The following is a 20,488-nucleotide window of genomic DNA, read 5'->3' on the forward strand; positions in this document are numbered from 1 at the left end:
TGCGCGTCCGCCTGCCGATGTAGGGGAACCGGGTTCGCGCCCCGGTCTGGGAGGATCCCACATGCCGCGGGGCGGCTGGGCCCGTGAGCCATGGCCGCTGAGCCTGCGCGTCCGGAGCCTGTCCTCCGCGACGGGAGAGGCCACAGCAGAGGGAGGCCCGCATACCACACACACACACAAAAAAGATATATACAAATCATCGTAAGTAGCGTGGCTTTAAAAAAATTTAGAAGAAGAGAAATTTAAGTTATATGAGGCTGTATGGACATTGATAATTAGGAACTAATCTGAAAATATTTTCAGGGGCTTTCATGCATAATAAGGTATATATTAATATATAATGTCTAATTGCATGTATAATCAGATATCCAATTATATAATTATATATATTGTAAAAATCTGTTGTGTTCTCTTTGGTGACGAGGATTTTCTGGAGATAATGATGAAGGGAACTGTATGCAATAAGCTCAATTCAGATATTTTGTTCTGTTGCAGGTCTGTGGCCACTGGATCCCATGGTTTTGAGGCGCCATGAGACCCGCTGGCTCTTGGAAGCTTTGGTTCTGGGCAGCGATGCTCCTGCTTCCTGCTTCCGCTTCCGTGGTGAGCAGGGACAAGCCAGGTATCCAGGCCACCTCTTGTCCAGTCTCCAAATGTTATTTATAGTCTTTACTTTAAAAAATTATTAAAAGAAATCTTATTAGGGTTGAAGAGGCCATAGATTTAAATCTACTAGCACAAAATAGATAATAATTTATTGTTTTCCCCATTGACCTTCACATTGCACATTGAGAATGTCTAAAATTACATTTTTTATATGTGTATTATATTAGTCTAAATAGCCTTTTCTTTCTCTCACTGATATTTACAAATATAAATATGTATGTACATCTCTATGTGTGTCTATTTTTCCCTTTCCCCTTTAAATGAAGTTTTTCAAGTTATTCAAATTGTAAGTACGGAAACCCATCCCCAGTTAGGATTAACCAAGGACATAGCTAATGTTAACTACGGAAAAGTGAAAAACAGAATAAGAAATAGAAAAGCAAATGTAGTTTAATTATATATCAATTTTGTAGTATCTCAGATGAGGCAAACAAAAGATTAACAGCCGTGAGAGTACTTTTTGAACTAAATAGATAATATTTATTTGCAACTGTTCAGTTATCAACCTCATAAATATTTCCAAAGGACTTGAAGGCAGTTTGAAGCATTCACTTCCACCTCTGATTTTTAAAAATGATCCGGTGGCTAATTTGGAAGGCTTTTCTTGAACACTGAGTATGCGTAAGTTACTGACCTCGATGTACTTTGCATTACAAAGTTGAACTAGACACATTGAAAAGCCATTTGCTGAGCAAAGAGAAACTTCAACTCACCTTCTATGCAAAGGATCACATATGATATACTCTGACCATGGTCACATGTGATGATGTGTCCTGAGACTATGAGTCTTATTGTGCTTATTATTTTGAATGTTTCTTTCAGAATTTTTGCTAAACAGGTATAAACATACCCTAGTAGAGACTTATGAGTTTGAAGCACTCATAAAATAAAAAGTCTCTTATAAAGATATAACACATCTGAGTCTCTCAGAGTGTTTTGTAAGTCTATGATTTTTTACTAATTTGGCAGGAGGTACATTTCATAAAATAATCTACATGAAAGTTTGAATATTCTAACACTGTACAAATGACATCCTGTGGCTATCATACTTTTTTGGGGGGAAACTCTTTTTTCAGAAAAATCGGGCATGACTCATGGCAAAAAGAAGTCCATAGGGCAGGGAGTTTATTCTGATAATGTTGCTACTCTTCTGAATTAAAAAAAATATACATTTATTTATTTTGGCTACGCCAGTTCTTAGTTGCAGCATGCGGGCTCTTAGTTGTGGCATGCAGACTTCTTCGTTGCAGCATGCATGAGGGATCTAGTTCCCTGACCAGGGATCGAGCCCCAGGCCCCCTGTATTGGGAGCGCAGAGTCTTACCCACTGGACCCCCAGGGAAGTCCCTCTTCTGAATCTTTTTTACATCTCTTCCTTTTAAGAGACATAGCAGGAAATGCAATTTGCTACTTAATCAGAGGGGATAGGACTTTTTTGGTTCCAAAGGAGAATGAATCAGTTTCTAGGCACATGCTAGTGTGTAATAAATAAATGTTCCTGATGATAATGATTTGAAGGATCTGCGTAAATGGTTTTCCAATTTTAGTGTGAGCAAGAATCGTCTGGGGTACTGATTCTGGAGTCCCACTCCCAGAGATTCCTATGATGCGGGACAGCCTAGGGTGGGATTCAGTAATGTACATCTTTAACCAGCTCCCCAGGTGAATCTAATGCCGTATGTTTGTGGAAAACAGAGGAACACTCACCTTTGGGATGATTAACTATTTCTTTTATTATTATTATTTTTTTCTTAGCTGGTTGTCTTGCACCTTACACTACCAGGTTGCATTTATTTATTTATTTAGACTTTAATAACTTTTTTGGGAGGGGTAAGAGCACTTAGCATGAGCTCCTCTCTGGTAACAAATTTCTAGGTGTATAATACAGTACTGTTCGCTATAGATCTTGCGAACACTACTGATCATCTTGCGTAACTGAAACTTCTCCATCTTGGGATTCCCCTGAATGTTTTGCTCTTGTAGCTTGGCTATCTCAATTCTTTAATCAGGTTATATTGTATGTGGGAAGACTGAAATGCATATATTCTGGCCCAATTTACCCTCCCAAATTAATCTTTCTGAAACATTTTCCTAAGAGTGTGAATTCCAAATTAATTGGAACTCTAGTAAGATTCACGTCACCTGGAGCACCAAGGGAAATTCCTAAAGAAAAAAAAAAGAAGAGTTGTTTTTTATCGGGGCATTTGGTAGGAGATGCTTGTGAAACAGCCCACACTAAACGTGCCATGGAAATTGCTTGACTGCAAGTATCGTTTAGCTTTCATTGAAAATGTCAGCACAGCCCTGTCATAAGAATTATTGAAGAGTATAACATTTCGGGCCTGGCCTGACAGGGGCTCTTCTCATGTCTTGTGTGTCTGATTCACAGCACAAAGTTCCCTTTTTAGCTTCCTCATGTGCAGACCTGCGCCTGTGGTCACTAACCATTTACCGGAGGGAAGTGATTACAGCCTAAAAATAAAAGATAACAAATCTGAGGGAGAGGCTAGGGTTTCAGCTCTGGAGTCTGTGAAGTTGTTAACAATCCGCTGTTAAACTTGAATATACGAAGGATGAATATTGGCCCAGCTGGGATGGAATTCAAGAATAATATGGAGGGATTCGATAAAACCTTTAATATTAAAATCTTGAAGCTATTCAGAATTAGCTCTTCCATATTCTTTCATCAGTTTTACTATTATGTTGAGATTATGACATAAGGCATGTTTGCATATTTTCACACTGCAGATAAACAATTTGAATGTGGCCGTTTCAGCTTAGTTGTCAAAAGAGGGTGGGGAAGAGAGTTGCATTAATAAATATACATCACAGAGATCATCTCAAAACTTACTTTAATTACTTTCTTAAAACTTTTCTCTATGATAGAAGCTTATGTCTCATAATGGTTCCTCTTTCTCCTGCATTTCCCTTAATCTGTTCTAAGGCAAAAGTACTGAGTTATCATCAAAAGTAATAAAAACAGAAAATAAGGTAAGAAAGAGCATTAAAAAAAGCCAGACTCAATAAAGAGATAATAGAATTCCATCCCTTTCACTTATGGTAAAACTTCAGGGCTTCCCTGGTGGCGCAGTGGTTGAGAGTCCGCCTGCCGATGCAGGGGACGCGGGTTCGTGCCCCGGTCCGGGAGGATCCCACGTGCCGCGGAGCGGCTGGGCCCGTGAGCCATGGCCGCTGAGCCTGCGCGTCCGGAGCCTGTGCTCCGCAACGGGAGAGGCCACAACAGTGAGAGGCCCGCGTACCACAAAAAAAAAAAAAAAAAAAAAAAAAAAACTAAAAAAAGAACTACTGCATGACCCAGCAATCCCACTCCTGGATATATATCCCAAAAGAAACAAAAACACTAATCTGAAAAGATACATGCACCCCAGTGTTCACAGCAGCACTATTTACAATAGCCAAGATACGGAAGCAACCTAAGTGTCCATCAACAGATGAATGGACAAAGAAGATGTAGTATATATACAATGGAATATTACTCAGCCATAAAAAAGAACGAAATTTTGCCATTTGCAGCAACATGGACAGACTTGGAGGGAGTTATGCTTAGTGAAAAAAGTCAGAGAGAGAAAAATACTGTAGGTTATCGCTTATATGTGGAACTAAATGATAAAATGAACTAGTGAGTATAACAAAAAAGAAACAGACTCACAGATGTAGAGAACAAACTAGTGGTTACCAGTGGGGAGAGGGAAGGGGAGGGGCAGGATAGGGGTAGGGGATTAAGAGATACAAATTATTATGTATAAAATAAACCACAAGGATATACAGTACAATACAGGGAATACAGCCAATATTTTATAATAACTATAAATGTAGTATAACCTTTAAAATTTTTGAATCACTATGTTGTACACCTGAAACATATAATATTGTACATCAAATATACCTTGATAAAAAAAAGAGTGATAAATAGAATGCCTGTGAAACTGGGCAGATTTAACTGTGATTTTTACAGGTAATAATAATTCCATAATATGTTATGTGGACTCCAGAGGATATGAAGAAATAGAAAAAATAAAGTAGGTGAAACGGACAAGAGAGAGAAATATTGAAATTTCTCAGGAGATAGCTGTTGCCCTTCTTCCCTTCTGGCCTTACCTCCTGTGTAATGCCATCCATCCCTGTGGCTTTAAGTATGGTTTGTATGTCAATCACTCCCAAATTTACCTCACAGCCCACCCCTCTTTTGCATTCCATGCCCGTATTTCCTAATGGCACCTTGAACTTGACATTTCTAACTCAGTCTCTTTTCCACCGCAGCTGAATTCACTCCTCGTCAAATCTTTTCTTCCTCTAGCGTGATTCATTTCAGTAAACTCACCAGTAAACTTACCCAGCTGAGCAAGGCAGCTCCCCCTCTTCTCTACGTTCAGTCTATTATCACGTCCTGTTGATTATTTTTTTTTTACAAGAAAATTTTTTTAAATTTATTAAATTTATTTTTTTTTGGCTGCCTTGGGTCTTTGTTACTGGGCACGGGCTTTCTCTAGTTGCAGCGAGCGGGGGCTACTCTTCATGGCGGTGCGTGGACTTCTCATTGTGGTGGCTTCTCTTGTTGTGGAGCACGGGCTCTAGGCGCGCGGACTTCAGTAGTTGTGGCGCATGGGCTCTGTAATTGTGGCTCATGGCTGCCTTGGGTCTTTGTTACTGGGCACGGGCTTTCTCTAGTTGCAGCGAGCGGGGGCTACTCTTCATGGCGGTGCGTGGACTTCTCATTGTGGTGGCTTCTCTTGTTGTGGAGCACGGGCTCTAGGCGCGCGGACTTCAGTAGTTGTGGCGCATGGGCTCTGTAGTTGTGGCTCATGGGCTGTAGAGCACAGGCTCAGTAGTTGTGGTGCATGGGCTTAGTTGCTCTGTGGCACGTGGGATCTTCCCGGACCAGAGTCCGAACCCATGTCCCCTGCATTGGCAGGCGGATTCTTAACCACTGCGCCACCAGGGAAGTCCCCATCCTGTTCATTCTTGTATCTCAGTTCCTTCCCCCTTGTCCATCTTCAGTGTCACCTCTTTAAGTTACCACCCTATCTGGCCTCCAAGAGTATGACCATGTTGGTGAGGTTGCCAGATGAAATACCGGCCGCCCAGTTAAGTTTGAAGTGGGACAAATAATGAAAACATTTTAGTATAAGTGTGCTCCATATATTGCATCAGAAATACGTATACTAAAAATATTTTTGTTCTTTATCTGACATTCAAATTTCATTGGGCACCTGTGTTTTTATTTGCTGTATTTGGCAATCCTACATGGTATGAGGGGAGGAGAGGCTGTTTCATGATGTAGAGGGTGGTCAGGGAAGGCTGACCTCATGGGGGGCAGTTAAGCAGAGACAGGAAGGTAGTGAGAGAGTGAAGCACGTGATCACCTGGAAAGCAGCGCATGCCAAGGCCCTGAGGCAGGGGCATGCTCAGCGTGTAGGAGAAACGAGAAAGAGCAGGAGACTGGAGTCCAGTGAGTGAGGAGGAGGAGGAGGAGAGGGGGCACATGCTCCTCGGAAATGCATCTGTGCCCTACGTGTTGTCAGCACCTGATTTCTGAGCCTGCAAGCTCAAAGGCTAGACCTTGGACTCTGGTAAAATTCACCAGAGCAGTAGACACTGCCCTGTGAGACCTCTTGGGAGATACTAAAATCTTGCCCTCTAGGACTACCAATGGCTAGGCTTCTGAATTTATATCTTTCAGTCACATATCTTCCCTAAAGACCTCTCAACAAGCCTTAATTCACAGGTAGTTTAATATCGTAATACTGAGTTATTCATGATGCATTTAAGTACAAATGCGTGGAAACGTGTACACTTAGCAAAGTGAAAATATAAATTATATATCCACTAGACAAATGATATATTTCCTTTCTTTGTAATCAGTAAAGTGGTATATTAATAGCTTAAGTAATGCTATGAACCCTCTACAAATTGTAGAGGTGTAATAGAACATGTATACATTTATTTTTCAGGATGCCTCTAATTTTGACTTTTCCCTTTGTCTTTGTGGTGTGCAAGGAATGACTTCACTCCTGGGTTTTCCTAAGGCCAGCAGCCTCTGGGGCCACAGAGAGTGACTGGTCCATTTTCTGTATGGGCATCAGCAAAATACACACATCTTTTAGGTATTCAATCAGCAGGGAAAAAATGGAAAGTTAAAAAAATGGATTTAACTGTTCTGGGCTTTTTAGCTATTTGAGAGGAGAAAGAAGGAATTGAACATGACTTCCGTGATTCAACTGAAGACTTTTATATATGAGTGGGTATAGAAAGATGAGAACAATGATAGGAAAAATATGTTTTAAAAGCCATGTGATCTAATCTCCAGACTAGGATGCTTAGCAATATAATAGGAGGCCCAGTCAGCAGTTGAAAACAAGCATAAGGGTTTAGAGATGAAGGGAACGTGTGATTTTTTTTTTTTTTTTTTTTTTTTTTGCGGTACGCGGGCCTCTCACTGCCGTGGCCTCTCCCGTTGCGGAGCACAGGCTCCGGACGCGCAGGCTCAGCGGCCATGGCTCACGGGCCTAGCCGCGCCGCGGCATGTGGGATCCTCCCGGACCGGGGCACGAACCCGTGTCCCCTGCATCGGCAGGCGGACTCTCAACTGCGCCACCAGGGAAGCCCCCCAAGTGATTTTTTTTAAGCATGTGTTTCAGGCTGAGATTGGGGACAAAGTATATTTCCACTAAAGAATGAGGAGAGTATCATAGGTACTCTATTATTTTGTTTAGAACATATTTTTGAGAAGAGTGTTCAGTATCGAGAGAAAAGCTGGACTATGGGAAACGAGTTTTATTTCAGCTTTGCCATTGAGTTACTATGTGATCTGGGGGAAAATCACCTAAGTTCTCTTGAATGATTTGTTCTTAGGTTCTCAGGTTTCTAATTTTTAGAGGGAGAGAAGCGTAAAATGTATGTAATTACACACATTTGTAAAATGTATGTAATTTTTTGTAGATAATCTAGATAAAATCCAGAGAATCTTCCCCAAATCTGACCTAGTTGTCTTCTTTTCTGGTTCCTTTACCCCCTTTCAATATCTTTCCAACCCTATAAGCTGCCCAGATCCTTCAAGCTAAGTCAGGAGGAAAGTGGGTCTGAAAATCACTGACAGCATCTTAGCATGAATTTGTCAAAAACTTCTGCATTTATGTTTCAAAAGCTCTGTTGATTAAGGGCCTCTAAATAGTTCATCTTTTGTGGTGGAATTTTAGTAATTACTTTTTTTTTAAATTTTTTTTTTGTGGTATGCGGGCCTCCCTCTGTTGTGGCCTCTCCCGTTGCGGAACACAGGCTCCGGACGCGCAGGCTCCGGACGCGCAGGCTCACGCGCCCAGCCGCTCCGCGGCACGTGGGATCCTCCCAGACCGGGGCGCGAACCCGGTTCCCCTGTATCGGCAGGCGGACGCGCAACCACTGCGCCACCAGGGAAGTCCTAGTAATTATTTTTGAAAGGTTCCCAAGAGCCTTTGAAATGACACTGCTGCCGGGATTCTCCTGACTACCTGACAGGATGCTTGGATATTTGGGTCTTATCAGTAGTTCTTCAAGATAACACGCACATTTACACAAAAAGTATGCTTTTCTTTCTATTAAAATGCAAGTGTCAATGCTTAAAGAAATTAACATATCCAACTTTTAATAGCCACTTCTACTGTGTTGCCATTTTTATGCAATGGACCATGAGACTCATGCATTCAGCTTATTGTGCCTTGAGTCTTCCCCCAAAGAATTAACATTTAGTTGTTTTTTTAAACTTTAAAGAAGTTGAATAAAATTGAGTTAAAATTGAATATATATATATTCTTTTTCAGATTCTTTTCCATTATAGCTTATTACAAGATATTGAGTATAGCTCCCTGTGCTATATAGTAGGTCCTTGCTGTTTACCTATTATATATATATACTAGTGTGTATATGTTAATCCCAAACTTCTAATTTATCCCTCCCTCCATTTCCACGTTGGTAACCATAAGTTCATTTTCTATGTCTGTGAGTCTATTTCTGTTTTGTAAATAAGTTCATTTGTATCATTTTTTTAGAGTCCGCATATAAAGTGATATCATGATATTTGTCTTTGTCTGACTTACTTCACTTAAATTAATATTTAGTTTTCATTTGTTTTGTTCAGCTTTTCATAACAGCACATATTCTAGAGATATAAAGCTGTATTTGATTTTCATAAACTAAAGACTTTAATGAAGAAATACTTTCACAAATATTGCTGGAAATGTTCAATTTTCTTCACTTCAAAGTGACAGGTTTATTACTTTGACATCATCATATATTCATTAGATCCTCAGAAGAATTTAAATAAGATATATACTGTTTCCAACTTGGCAATAAGCTAACATAGCTTCCACTCATTACCGAAGTGTCACAGTAGGAAGTTCCTTCTGCAGTCTGGATATTTGCTTTGCCAATCATCTATTGGGGTTTCCCTATATATGTTGTGAAGAATTTAAAGTTAACCTCATTTTCTACAGTCATATAGTTATTCAAAGTCATTGTAAAAATCTGATCAGAATTTTGGTGTTTTGTTTTGCAAAAATTATTTTTAGCTTAAAGTGTTTTCTCACAGACATGCTGTTTTGTATGACACACACCGAGGTCCACAAATCTTAGGTGCACAGCGTTATGAATTTTTGCATATGTATTTACACATCTGTGAAACTGCCACACAGATCCAAATATAGAACTTTACATAACCCCAGAAGGCTTTCCTGTAACTACTCCCAGTTGACACCCCACTAAGCTAATCAGTACTCTGACATAGATCAGTCATGCAATCTCTTGAACTTCATATAAATGGAGTTCTGCAGTTTGTGTTCTTTGGGGAATGGTATTTTTTTCCACTTAACATTGTATCTCTGAGATTCATCCAGGTCATTGCATGTAGTAGTAGTTCATTCTTTTTTCTATACTTTTTAATTGTATTTACCACAATTTGTTCATTTATCCTCTTGTCAATGGACATTTGGGTTGTTTCTAGCTTTAGATTATTATGAGTTATACTGCAAGGAATATTCTCTTCTAAAACAGCCATGACACCATTTTTGTACTCATTTCTCTTGGGTCATTGAATTTCCAGGTCATAGAGTTCATGAATATTTAGCTTTAGGAAATGCTGCCAAACAATTTTCTAAAGTGGTGGTACTGATTTTCACTCCCACGAGCAACGTAGAGGAGTCTTCCTTTTGCTCCACATCCTCATCAGTATTTGATGCTGTCAGTTCTTTAATTTTTAGCCATTTAGTGGTATATCATTGTGGTTTTACTTTGCATTTCCCTGATCACGAATGATGTTAAGCGCTATTTCATATGCGGGTTGGCATTTTGGATATTCTCTTTTGTGAAGTGCTTAGTTTTTTTGGCACATTTTCAAAATAGGGTTTTCAATCTTTTCCTCATTGATTTGTGAGAATTCTTTGTATGTTCTGGGTATGATGCTTTATTGGATATACGTATTGTAATAGTCTGTGGCTAGCCTTTTCACTCTTTTAATGCTGTCTTGTGATTTAAAATAAGATTTTAATGAAGTCCAGTTTATCAACCTTTCATGTTTTCTGTGTCCCTATCAAGAAATATTTGCTACCCTCAGTTCATGAAGATTTTATGTTTTTCTGTAGTTCGTTATTGTTTTACCTTTCATGTTTAGGTCTAAGATCATCTCTAATTAATTTCTGTGCATGGTTTGAGGTAAGGGTTTCAGTCCAGTGTTTTTCTACATGGACATTCAGTTGATCCAGAATCACTGACTGAAAAGACCATCCTTTTCCCATCGAATTGCAGTGGCCCTTTTGTGGTAAATAAGGAGACCACATGTGCACAGGCCTGTGTTTGGACTCTCTGTCCAATTAATCTATTTATATGTGCACCAAAATCGCGTTATAAAAGTCCCTGGTGTCCAATAGTACATGTTCTCAGGCTCGTTCTTCTTCAGTTTTGCCTTAGCTGTTCTAGATTTTTTGGAGTTCACCTTAAATTTGAGAATCAGCTTGTCAGTTTTCACGGACACAGACACAGACACACACACACACACAACCTGTTGGGGTTTTAATTGTTATTGCACTACATCTAGATATAAAATTGAGAATTGACATCTTAACAATACCAAGTCTTCCAGTCTAAATACTTGGTTAATCCACTCAGTCATTTAGGACTTTAATTTCTCTCTGCAACATTCTCTAGTTTTCAGTGCAGAGAACTTGATGAGATGCTTGGTTTTTATAAAGATGATGATGAACTCAGATAAAAAATGGGTATGATTTCAATTTTCTCAAAAAATGGGTAGTGTTTACAAAAGACCCAATTTTATTATTATTTAGGACCTGCAGTCATGTTAAGATTTCTGAGACAGGAATTTTCAAAGTAACTAAGTAATCTCTGAAATATTCAGTGCTATATATTTTAATTGTGTGGATTGCAGCTTTTAAATCTAAGTGGTAGCAGTATTTATAATCCGATTTATTCTTCTGGTTAAATATATTAAGCTGATGCCCTGTCACCACCCTTGAACTCTGACACATTTGTTAAATGAAGGGCTGAGAAGCTGAGCAGTTGACCAGGAGAACTGATAGCTTCCACTTCCCATAGAGCAGGAGATCAGTTTGGTTTTCAGCAGTTTATCTCCTCTCTGTCATAAAAACTTTGAGGTCATTATACCCAAACATGAATTTTAGACATTTTAGAAAATTAAGGTTGTGATTGCATGATGCCAAAATAGTTCATCAATTTAGCTTAAGAACTGTCCAATTGTACAGTTGGCATATTATAAAAACTAGCTGCAATTTTGTCTGGATTGGCTATTAATTTCCTAGAATCTAGCCTGAATTAAATTTAAACAAACCCCAGATAATAAGAAATTAGTGTATGTATGTACATTACTATATTACTGTGTCGTGGTGCAGTGAATATGTAAATTCACTGTAAGTGGAGGCAAACTTTTTCTTTTGTTTCTTTGAACATCGTTAATTGCCTTAGCATATAATTAATACTTTCTCAATGATTTTTATCTCATTTATTTTTCATTATAGGACACTTTGGTATGGCAGAGGTCTTTGCTTTTGCTTTTTAGTTTTGTTTTAAAAACTTAGTTCAGGCTGCTCTAACAAGAATACCATAGGCTTGGAGGCTTAAACTACAAACGTTTATGTCACACAGTTCTGGAGGCTAAGAAGTCTGAGATCAGGCTGCCAGCCTGACCAAGTTCTGATGCGAACCCTCTTCCTGGTTTCCTCACAAGGCAGAGAGAGAGAGAAAGAGCTCCTGTTCCCTCCACCCTCTTGTAAGGACATCCATCCCATCACCAGGGCTCCACCCCTATGGCCTCACCCAAACCTGATTACCTCCCAAAAGCCCCATCTCCAGATAGCACCACACTGGGGTTAAGACCTCAGCATATGAATTTAGGGAGGGATACATTTAGTCCAGTGCAGTCTCCTCCTGCTCTAAAGTTTAATATCACTAATACCTAAACCTGAATCCAAGGTGTGTGAAAATAGTAGTAGGTCACTTCTTCTAACATTAGAATATACTTTGATTATGAAAATTTAACGATATTAAAGCTAGCTAATTTCCTAATGTCAAGTATAGAGCAACAACTAGAACATTAGAGCAAACAGTAGCTAACACTGACAAGCATTTCCTGTGTACCAGGGACTTCACATACATAACCACATGTATTCCTCACGAACACACTGTGAGGTGGGTAATACTCTTATCCTTATTTTAAAAAATTTAATAAAGCGGTTTAATTTCTTTCCATTTTATCTTACATTTCTGATTGTATTGTATGATTCAAATTTTTTTGAAAAAAATGATAGACAATGTAGTGAAAATTCTCAGTATCTTTTTTTTTTAAATAGAGAAACAATGTCCTATACTGAGGAAAGAGGGACACCAGTTTACACCAGACTACAGAGATAAAGTTGAAGTTTCAGGTAAGCATTACAGTTCTTCACAAAGAAACATTTTTGTGTAAAATTATCACCAAACACGTAGTGTATTGTAGGTGACTCCTTCACATTGTAATTTAAGATAACAGCAATACTAAAAAATTAAAAGCAAAGAAGTCAAATGATGTACAAAAATCTCTGAGCACAGAATTCTACATCATTTAACCTAGGACAACCAACAACTCAACCTCTCGGAGAACAAAAGTTATTTAAAATTTTAAAAGTTGTATCCATTGTAGAAAATTTGAAAAAAAGAGAAGAAAATGTATGAGAAAGAAGATCTCACTACCCAAATACAGTCATGATTCCCTTTTTGTAACATTCTTATCTTTCTCGTTCTCTTTTTTCCTTTCATCCTCCATTTTCTCTCTCCACCCTTCCCCCACCCACATATGCACACGTAATCACAATACATATACTGCATTTGAAATCCGAGCATTTCCCCACATCAACATATATTTTTCTAAAGCACCATTTCTTTTAAAAGGCTGCTTAGATTTCAATTGAATGGCTGCAGTATTTTTTACTTAACTAATTTTCTGTCTTTAGCTATCAGAGCTGCTACAATAAACTACTCTGATTACTTATTTAGAATAATTCCTAGGTCAAAGAAAATTAATACTTGAATCTTTGGACATATATTTCATCCTCCTATATCCTAAACAGAGGAAAAATAAATCAAGAAATTTTGCTGATCCCATAAAGAGCAGATTTAATTTGAAATAAGTCAGTCTACAGATAAGGACTACAAAAAATCCTATTTTAAAGTCGGTATCTCTGTGAATTTACTAAATTTAATAAAACTGCTGGATTAAATCATTTGTCACATTTCACAGGTTTTGACCTAGGAGAGCGCTTTTCTCTGAGACGTGTGTTTTGTGAAGGTGATAAAACTTGTATAAAATTGGGAAGTTCACTTCTTATTAGAGACACCATGTAAGTAAAATAATAATTTTTCTTTACTTTTAAAAAATATTATTTATTTTTATTTAATTAATTTATTTTTGGCTGTGTTGGGCCTTCGTTGCTGCGCGCGGGCTTTCTCTAGTTGCGGCGAGCGGGGGCTACTCTTTGTTGTGGTGCGCAGGCTTCTCACTGCGGTGGCTTCTCTTGTTGCAGAGAATGGGCTCTAGGTGCGCGGGCTTCAGTAGTTGTGGCTCGCGGGCTCAGTAGTTGTGGCACACGGGCTTAGTTGCTCTGCGGCACATGAGATCTTCCTGGGCCAGGGATCAAACCCATGTCCCCTGCATTGGCAGGTGGATTTTTAACCACTGCACTACCAGGGAAGCCCTTTCTTTACATTTTAATAATGCAACATAAACTACTTTCTAAAGAGATTCCAAATAATTTGTTTAAAAATAAAAAGTCTTGTCGACAGTAACACAATCACTTGAATGCTGTGGTAAATGTGTTGTTTGATTATTTGTGGTTTTTAGTAATCTTTACAAACTGATCTTGTTCTATAGCGTAATTTTACATGTATAGATAGCGGCATAATCTTTAGAGAATAGTAAGTGAATTTGTTTTTGAAGAAATATTATTTATGCTTAAATAGACATAACCAAAATTAGATTTTAAAATGTGAATTTTAAACATAAGACACAATGTAGACTTAGAGACAAAAGAGTGATATTTATTATATTTTATTTCCACATGCTTCATGCATATAGATAAGCTCCATGGTAAATTAAAATAAAAGAACTTAGCCCTTACTGTATATTCATTTTATATATTGTATAGAGTATATAGTAAAGAAAAGCTTTTTTTTTGGTCTTGTTACTCATTTCATTTCAAAATGAATTTACTGAAGGTTTTTTTTTAATTGTTGGTTTGTTATCTTTACTATACTTTTTCTTCTGATAAATATGAGATTAAAAGGAATGACTTGCCATTTAAATACTGACAATTTGTCATCAATTATACAAGGCAATAATAATTCCCCATATGGTGGGCTATATGTAATTGGAGGCTGGATCAATAGTAATTCAGAAAGCTTGAGCCATCAGGAAGGCAAATATAGCATATATGGTCCTGATATTCAGCCTTTGAGTCCAAGATGAACATTCCAGGGTGTGAATACACTGCAATGAATAAAGCATCAAATTCTGTTTGGTTTAATATGCAACACAGATGTTTTTGTGTGAAAACATACATGGATGTTTTCACTTCCTGATGGGTATTCTAATATTTAAGTTACCAGACAGGGTTGTTGAGAATCTCAGCATTGAAATTCTCAAAGGGAAATAGCATTAATTACCTCGTTGCCTATCCTCAGTTGCACAGTATGAACCAAGTTTCTAACTCCCTGAGCAAAGTTTCTTTTAAACTTCCTATTTTGTGATACTTTAGATACTTTTAGTTTAATGATATGGTTCCTTAAAAGTAAACTGCTCATTAATTGGTAAGAAATCAGAGGGCTAAGGAAGAGGGTAATTTGATACCAGGGGAGGTAATGGGCGATTTGTCTGGTGGAGAACTTCAGCAGATGTCACTGTACAGACCTATGCTATTGTGGGCGCCTTAAGCGTGAAGGTGGCTTCACATGCAGGCATTAAACCCTCAGGGCTTGACAGCTTCCTATTTGGGTATTCATATGCAGCAAAGAAAAGTCAATATGTATCTCATCTATATTTCATATATATTGGTTTAGATGTTTCTTAACTACCAGTAGATAACTTTAATTAATGAATTTAAGCAAGGCAGTAAATTCCCTTCCAAAAATTAAAATGCATTTTCTCTCTCGCCCTTTTCCTGATGATTTAAACCCCTCTAAGTCTGGCCAGGTGGCCAGAGTACTGGAGAGACAATCTTTGAAAATTCATTGAGCCTGTGTATAAGAAGACGTAGCGAATTTTAAGTAGCTACATTGGAAAACTTCCTGCCACGTTTAGACATTGCCATTCTCTTTTGAATATGTGTGATAATAAATATTAGGTACTACTTGAAATTTATTTTCCAACCTCTGGCTCTAAATCACGGTGAAACTGCTGGCAATTGACGTGCATGAAGTCTCAGGCTCTGCCAGCAGAACCCGGTCCCTCCACTGCAGGAAACTGGAGGGCATCTGGTTAAGCTGACTAGCGAGTGTCAAGTAGCTTGGCCCAGCTCCACTTACATTTCGCTCCATGAGCCAAGGATGCTAGGATGCTTCTCTCACATGATGCCGTTCTGATTTTTCAATGAGACTGGAGTAAAGTTGCAGCTATTTATATATTTGTAAATGAGCCATCTTGCAGAATCAGCATGGGAAAAGGCAGATGCTAGTTTATATGGAAATTGGGACTTTTTCTGTGCCTGAGCTTGTTTTTATTGTTCTGGCATCTTCCAGGTGAGGTTTACGAGGGGTGAGATCTCACGAGTTGTTGGTCAGGTACCCACTGGGCAGACTTAGTGCCTTGAGCCTGGCTTAATGTGAGGACCCAAAGGCAGCTCTTGCAAGGGTCCTTCCAATAAACACTGTTGTACCCAAAAAGGTGGCACAGGCTCAGGGAACATCTGACAAGGTTTCTATGTTTAGTTTTCTTTTCTTTTCATGTCCATTCTTTAGTATTCCTTAGGATAGCAAATGGTAAGTATTTGGGGTGCTTGAAAAGATTCTGGGTGGCATGCTACCCAGCTTTCTAGAATTTTCTAGCATCTCTTTAGAGGAAATTTTCTCAGCTTCTTGTATCTACAAGTATCTCTCGTTATGTGAAAGAAATAATTGTTTCTCTACAGATTGAGAGCAATATCCCAGATGATCACACTCTGATTATCTTTAAATTGTCTTTTGGCAATTATCAGGGCAAAATGGTGAAGTTTTGAGAGAAAACATACACAGAACATGCATATGGTATGGAGCACCTTATTTTCTTGGTATAACATAATTCTTATGTTTCATTGGTTGCTTGTATATAAACATGTTTTTAAATAAAAATGTGTTAGTAGTTGAATAAATAAATTTAAAATGTCACAGAAAAGTGAATTCCTGATTTATTATTGAATTCAAGGATGGTAAAGAGCCTTATCTCTCAGGTTCTATGTCTATCTGGAATACTGTGTTGAGAAGGCTTCTGAGGCCCTGTTGAGTTCAGCAGATTGGAGTGCTATGGCCCATTCGCGAAAAGAGGGGGGGAAGGGAGGGCTGTAGTCTGTAGTCTAGTCTGTAGCCTCTCTGATTTAGGATGACACCTGTGACCTGGTGGCTTTTGCAGCTGAAGCAGTTCCCAAGAATGGGGGGAAATGAGACTGTGTGAAAAAATAATCAACACAGATTACTAAGATTTTATGAGCTTGGATAGTGTAGCTAGAAACAGTGGCATAGCTGATAGATATGGCTCTCTTTGCTTTTGTTACAAACAAATAAATCTCCAGTGAAGAGGAGTCGTCTCTCTGTCCCTTTCATTAAATTGGTGGTTGCTTTCTGGAAGCAAAGAGCTCTTTAGCTTCATGGCTTTACATGGAAGAAAAGAGCTGGTAGAAGCCCTTTTCATTTGTGTTTTGTAATACATAATAATCCTCAGCAGTCCTTCTAAATATTTAGAAGATGCATAGTGTTTTTTAGGAGATTTTAAAGTTCTCTGGACCTTAACAGTTCCCTTGGAAATATTCCAAAATATGGGGAAAGCTGTTGTGTGTATCACAGCATCCTCAGCCCTGGTCTTTGCTCCTGTTGAATGATTCACCCCGTGGGTATGTCTTTTCTACATGGACCTTCACACTACCTTCAGCTTTTTATTATTATAAATAACACTACAACATACAGGAAAGTTGTTCCCTCTCTTTTTCTGGCTAGAGAGGCCAGTTAAGACTCACCACTTACTCATCACCTCCTTTGTTTATTTTTCACGTGCCCGTTCATTCAGTAAACATTTGTTGAGCCAAAAAAATTCATAAGATTGATTTTTTCAAAGTAGAATTACAAGTTCATTTTTAGAGATCTTGATAATATACTTCTAATTATGCTCCAACATTGTTTTATCCACCTCTTCTGCATATTACCCAATTTCTTTAGTAGCATTGGATATTATACTTAAACATTTTGTTATTAAATTTTGTGTTTTTAACTGAAAACTTGTAACAATTACAAATAAAATTTGTGGCTTACTATATAAGTATTTTCTGGGTTCCCGGAATTTTCTGTTCCGCTTAGGGTGAATAAGAGGTAGCATTCAATAAGTCACTGAAATGAATTCAGTCTAGTCCAGAGCTCACCCTTCTATTCAACATTTACTGAGCTTACTATGGACTGAGCACTTTATTAAGCTCTGGGATTCCACTGGTGGAAAAGTGTGGGTCTCATCTTGCCTTCCTGAAGCCAGCTGGAGAGATACACAGTGCAAGGGAAAGCTACACTTTGCTCTTGCCTTGACCCAAGAAGAAACTGAGCTGTGTCCCTCCTATCATTCGAGCATAGGCTGCAAGACTCAAAGCCCACAGCTCCTCTCATAAAAGCTACACTTTCTGAGCACGTGGGCTCAGTAGTTGTGGCACGTGGGCTTCAGTAGTTGTGGCTTGCAGGCTCTAGAGCGCAGGCTCAGTAGTTGTGGCGCACAGGCTTAGTTGCTCCGTGGCACGTGGGATCTTCCCAGACCAGGGCTCGAACCCATGTCCCCTGCATTGGCAGGCAGATTCTTAACCACTGCACCACCAGGGAAGCCCTAAAATTTTAAAATCATACAATTTAGCCAAGTTTCATTTTATTTTTTAACATTTATTTTACTGAAGTATAGTTGATTTACAATGTTGTGTTAACTTCTGCTGTACAGCAGTGATTCAATTTTACATATGTACATTCTTTTTCATATCTTTTTCCATTATGGTTTATCACAGGGTGTTGAATATAGTTCCCTGTGCTCTACAGTAGGACCTTGTTGTTTATCCATTCTACATATAATAGTTTGCATCTGCTCATCCCAAACTCCCAACCCATCCCTCCCTCACCCCCTCCTCCTTGGCAACCACAAGCCTATTCTTTATGCCTGTGAGTCTGTTTCTGTTTTGTAGATATGTTCATTTGTGTCATATTTTAGATTCCACATATAAGTGATATCATATGGTATTTGTCTTTCTATTTCTGTGTGTCTTATTTTTGCTTCCACATATAATTGATATCATATTTTATTTTTCTTTCTATTTCTGACTTCACTTAGTATGATAATCTCGAGGTCCATCCATGTTGCTGCAAATGGCATCATTTCATTCTTTTTTATTCAATTTAGCCAAATTTTATATATTAGATAGAAAAGAATTTTAAGAGTATTATACAGTTTTAAGAATGCACAGAAATATTTACTTCTCTATCACAAGAGCCTCTTTTATATTTTTCTCGAAAATTAAGAGATGTTAATATGTTCCAATAATAAATTGCTTTAGGTTGAAATGGCTACTTGTTTGTTCATAACCACGGGAGTTCCCCTGGTGAAACCTGAAATTGGCCCCTGTACACAGAGGGCAAGGAGAGACCGAAGAAAGAGACAGAGCCCCCCGAGATTGGTAGGTGGCAGGTTTACTGAGCAAGGGAATGTACATACAAGGCTTGTCTTGGGCACGGCAAGAGCAGTAAATCTCTGCACCCACCCACCGCGATCATAGAAGTTTATGTAGAGGCCTTAATGGGGGTCAGTCATGTACACTGTCCAGATGGTCTCAGCTACACATTACTCTCTCAAGGTTGCATCCTTGAAACAACTCCTACCGTGGAATGGTGGGCAAAAAGTACATCCCAAGGACAGGGGAGGAGGTTTGGAACCTCTGGTTGCCCGGGTCCAGCTCACAGGTCAACTGGTGGGCAAATCCTCTCAATGACTTCCTCCAATACTTCTAAAATGTAACATAATATGAAATATTATCAGTTCAGCAGTGACATTTAACAGTTTTGGAAACATTTAATATTATCAACAATTTTAAGCAAGTTGTGATTTTCCTCCTTCAGATTTCATGTAATTCAGTATTTTGGAGGGAGAAGTAAAAAGTATCAGTAATTGATCTTATGTATATAGATTCTACAACATTCATATCTATGTTATTTTGTTTTATTTTATTTTGGAAACATCACTCAACCTATCTACCATCTTAACAAATGTTTAAGTGAATAATACATCATTGCTGACTATAAGTGCAATGTTATACAGCAGATCTCTTTTTTATTACGGCTAATTACATGTAAATTATCTTATCTTAAAATGTCCTGATGCCATTTACCTTGAGAGAAGTGAAGTAGCAGTTAAGTCTACTACTTAGGAGTCATAATAATGCAGATGTCATCATAAAGCAATAAAATTAAGGCGTCCTATTTTGGTAATTACTCAGGCCAGCTTGACAGGCATTAATTAATCTACTTCTGCCATTGGATTATATATTACATTTTTTTCTCTCTTCGCTTGTCTTTTTATCCTATGAATCAAATCTTATAAGAGACAACAGAGGTTTTGCTTGGGTGCGGGTTATATGTATGCATCTGTGGAATGTGCACTGCAGGTTTCCAGAATATACAAAAGAAAGAAAGCATGGAACCACATACTTCAGTCATCTTTAATCTTATTTGCCCCATAAAAATGCTATGAGGATTAATTAGCTATTAACCTTCAGTGGTGGCAAATGTGCTGCTTTTATAATGGTTGTAAACCTAAATTGAAGCATGACCTTAAATTTATGAATTAACCAGAGCATCAACTGTAGTAATATATGATGTTTCGTTATACTAGTGCTTAAGAATAGCTTTATAACAACTCTACAGATTTTCTTGTGGATTGACAGGACTCCATGTTTCATAAAATAGCATTGGATAGTCTAATCCGCATTCTCAGACACAGAATCAGATAGGAAGGGCTTCCCTGGTGGCGCAGTGGTTGAGAGTCCGCCTGCCGATGCAGGGGACACGG

General features: G+C 38.4%; 1 protein-coding gene across 1 annotated transcript in view; it reads left to right on the forward strand.

Moving 5' to 3' along the window:
• Positions 1 to 531: 531 nt before the first annotated feature.
• COL19A1 (collagen type XIX alpha 1 chain) overlaps positions 532 to 20,488 on the forward strand; it is a 342,743-nt gene continuing 322,786 nt past the window's right edge. Inside the window, exons 1-3 of the mRNA XM_028494726.1 lie at positions 532 to 622; positions 12,537 to 12,611; positions 13,463 to 13,562. Of these exons, the coding sequence (XP_028350527.1) occupies positions 532 to 622; positions 12,537 to 12,611; positions 13,463 to 13,562 (266 nt within the window). The remainder of the gene's footprint in view (positions 623 to 12,536; positions 12,612 to 13,462; positions 13,563 to 20,488) is intronic.

The sequence above is a fragment of the Physeter macrocephalus genome, chromosome 10 (assembly GCF_002837175.3).
Source record: "Physeter macrocephalus isolate SW-GA chromosome 10, ASM283717v5, whole genome shotgun sequence".
Taxonomy (NCBI): Eukaryota; Metazoa; Chordata; class Mammalia; order Artiodactyla; family Physeteridae; genus Physeter; species Physeter macrocephalus.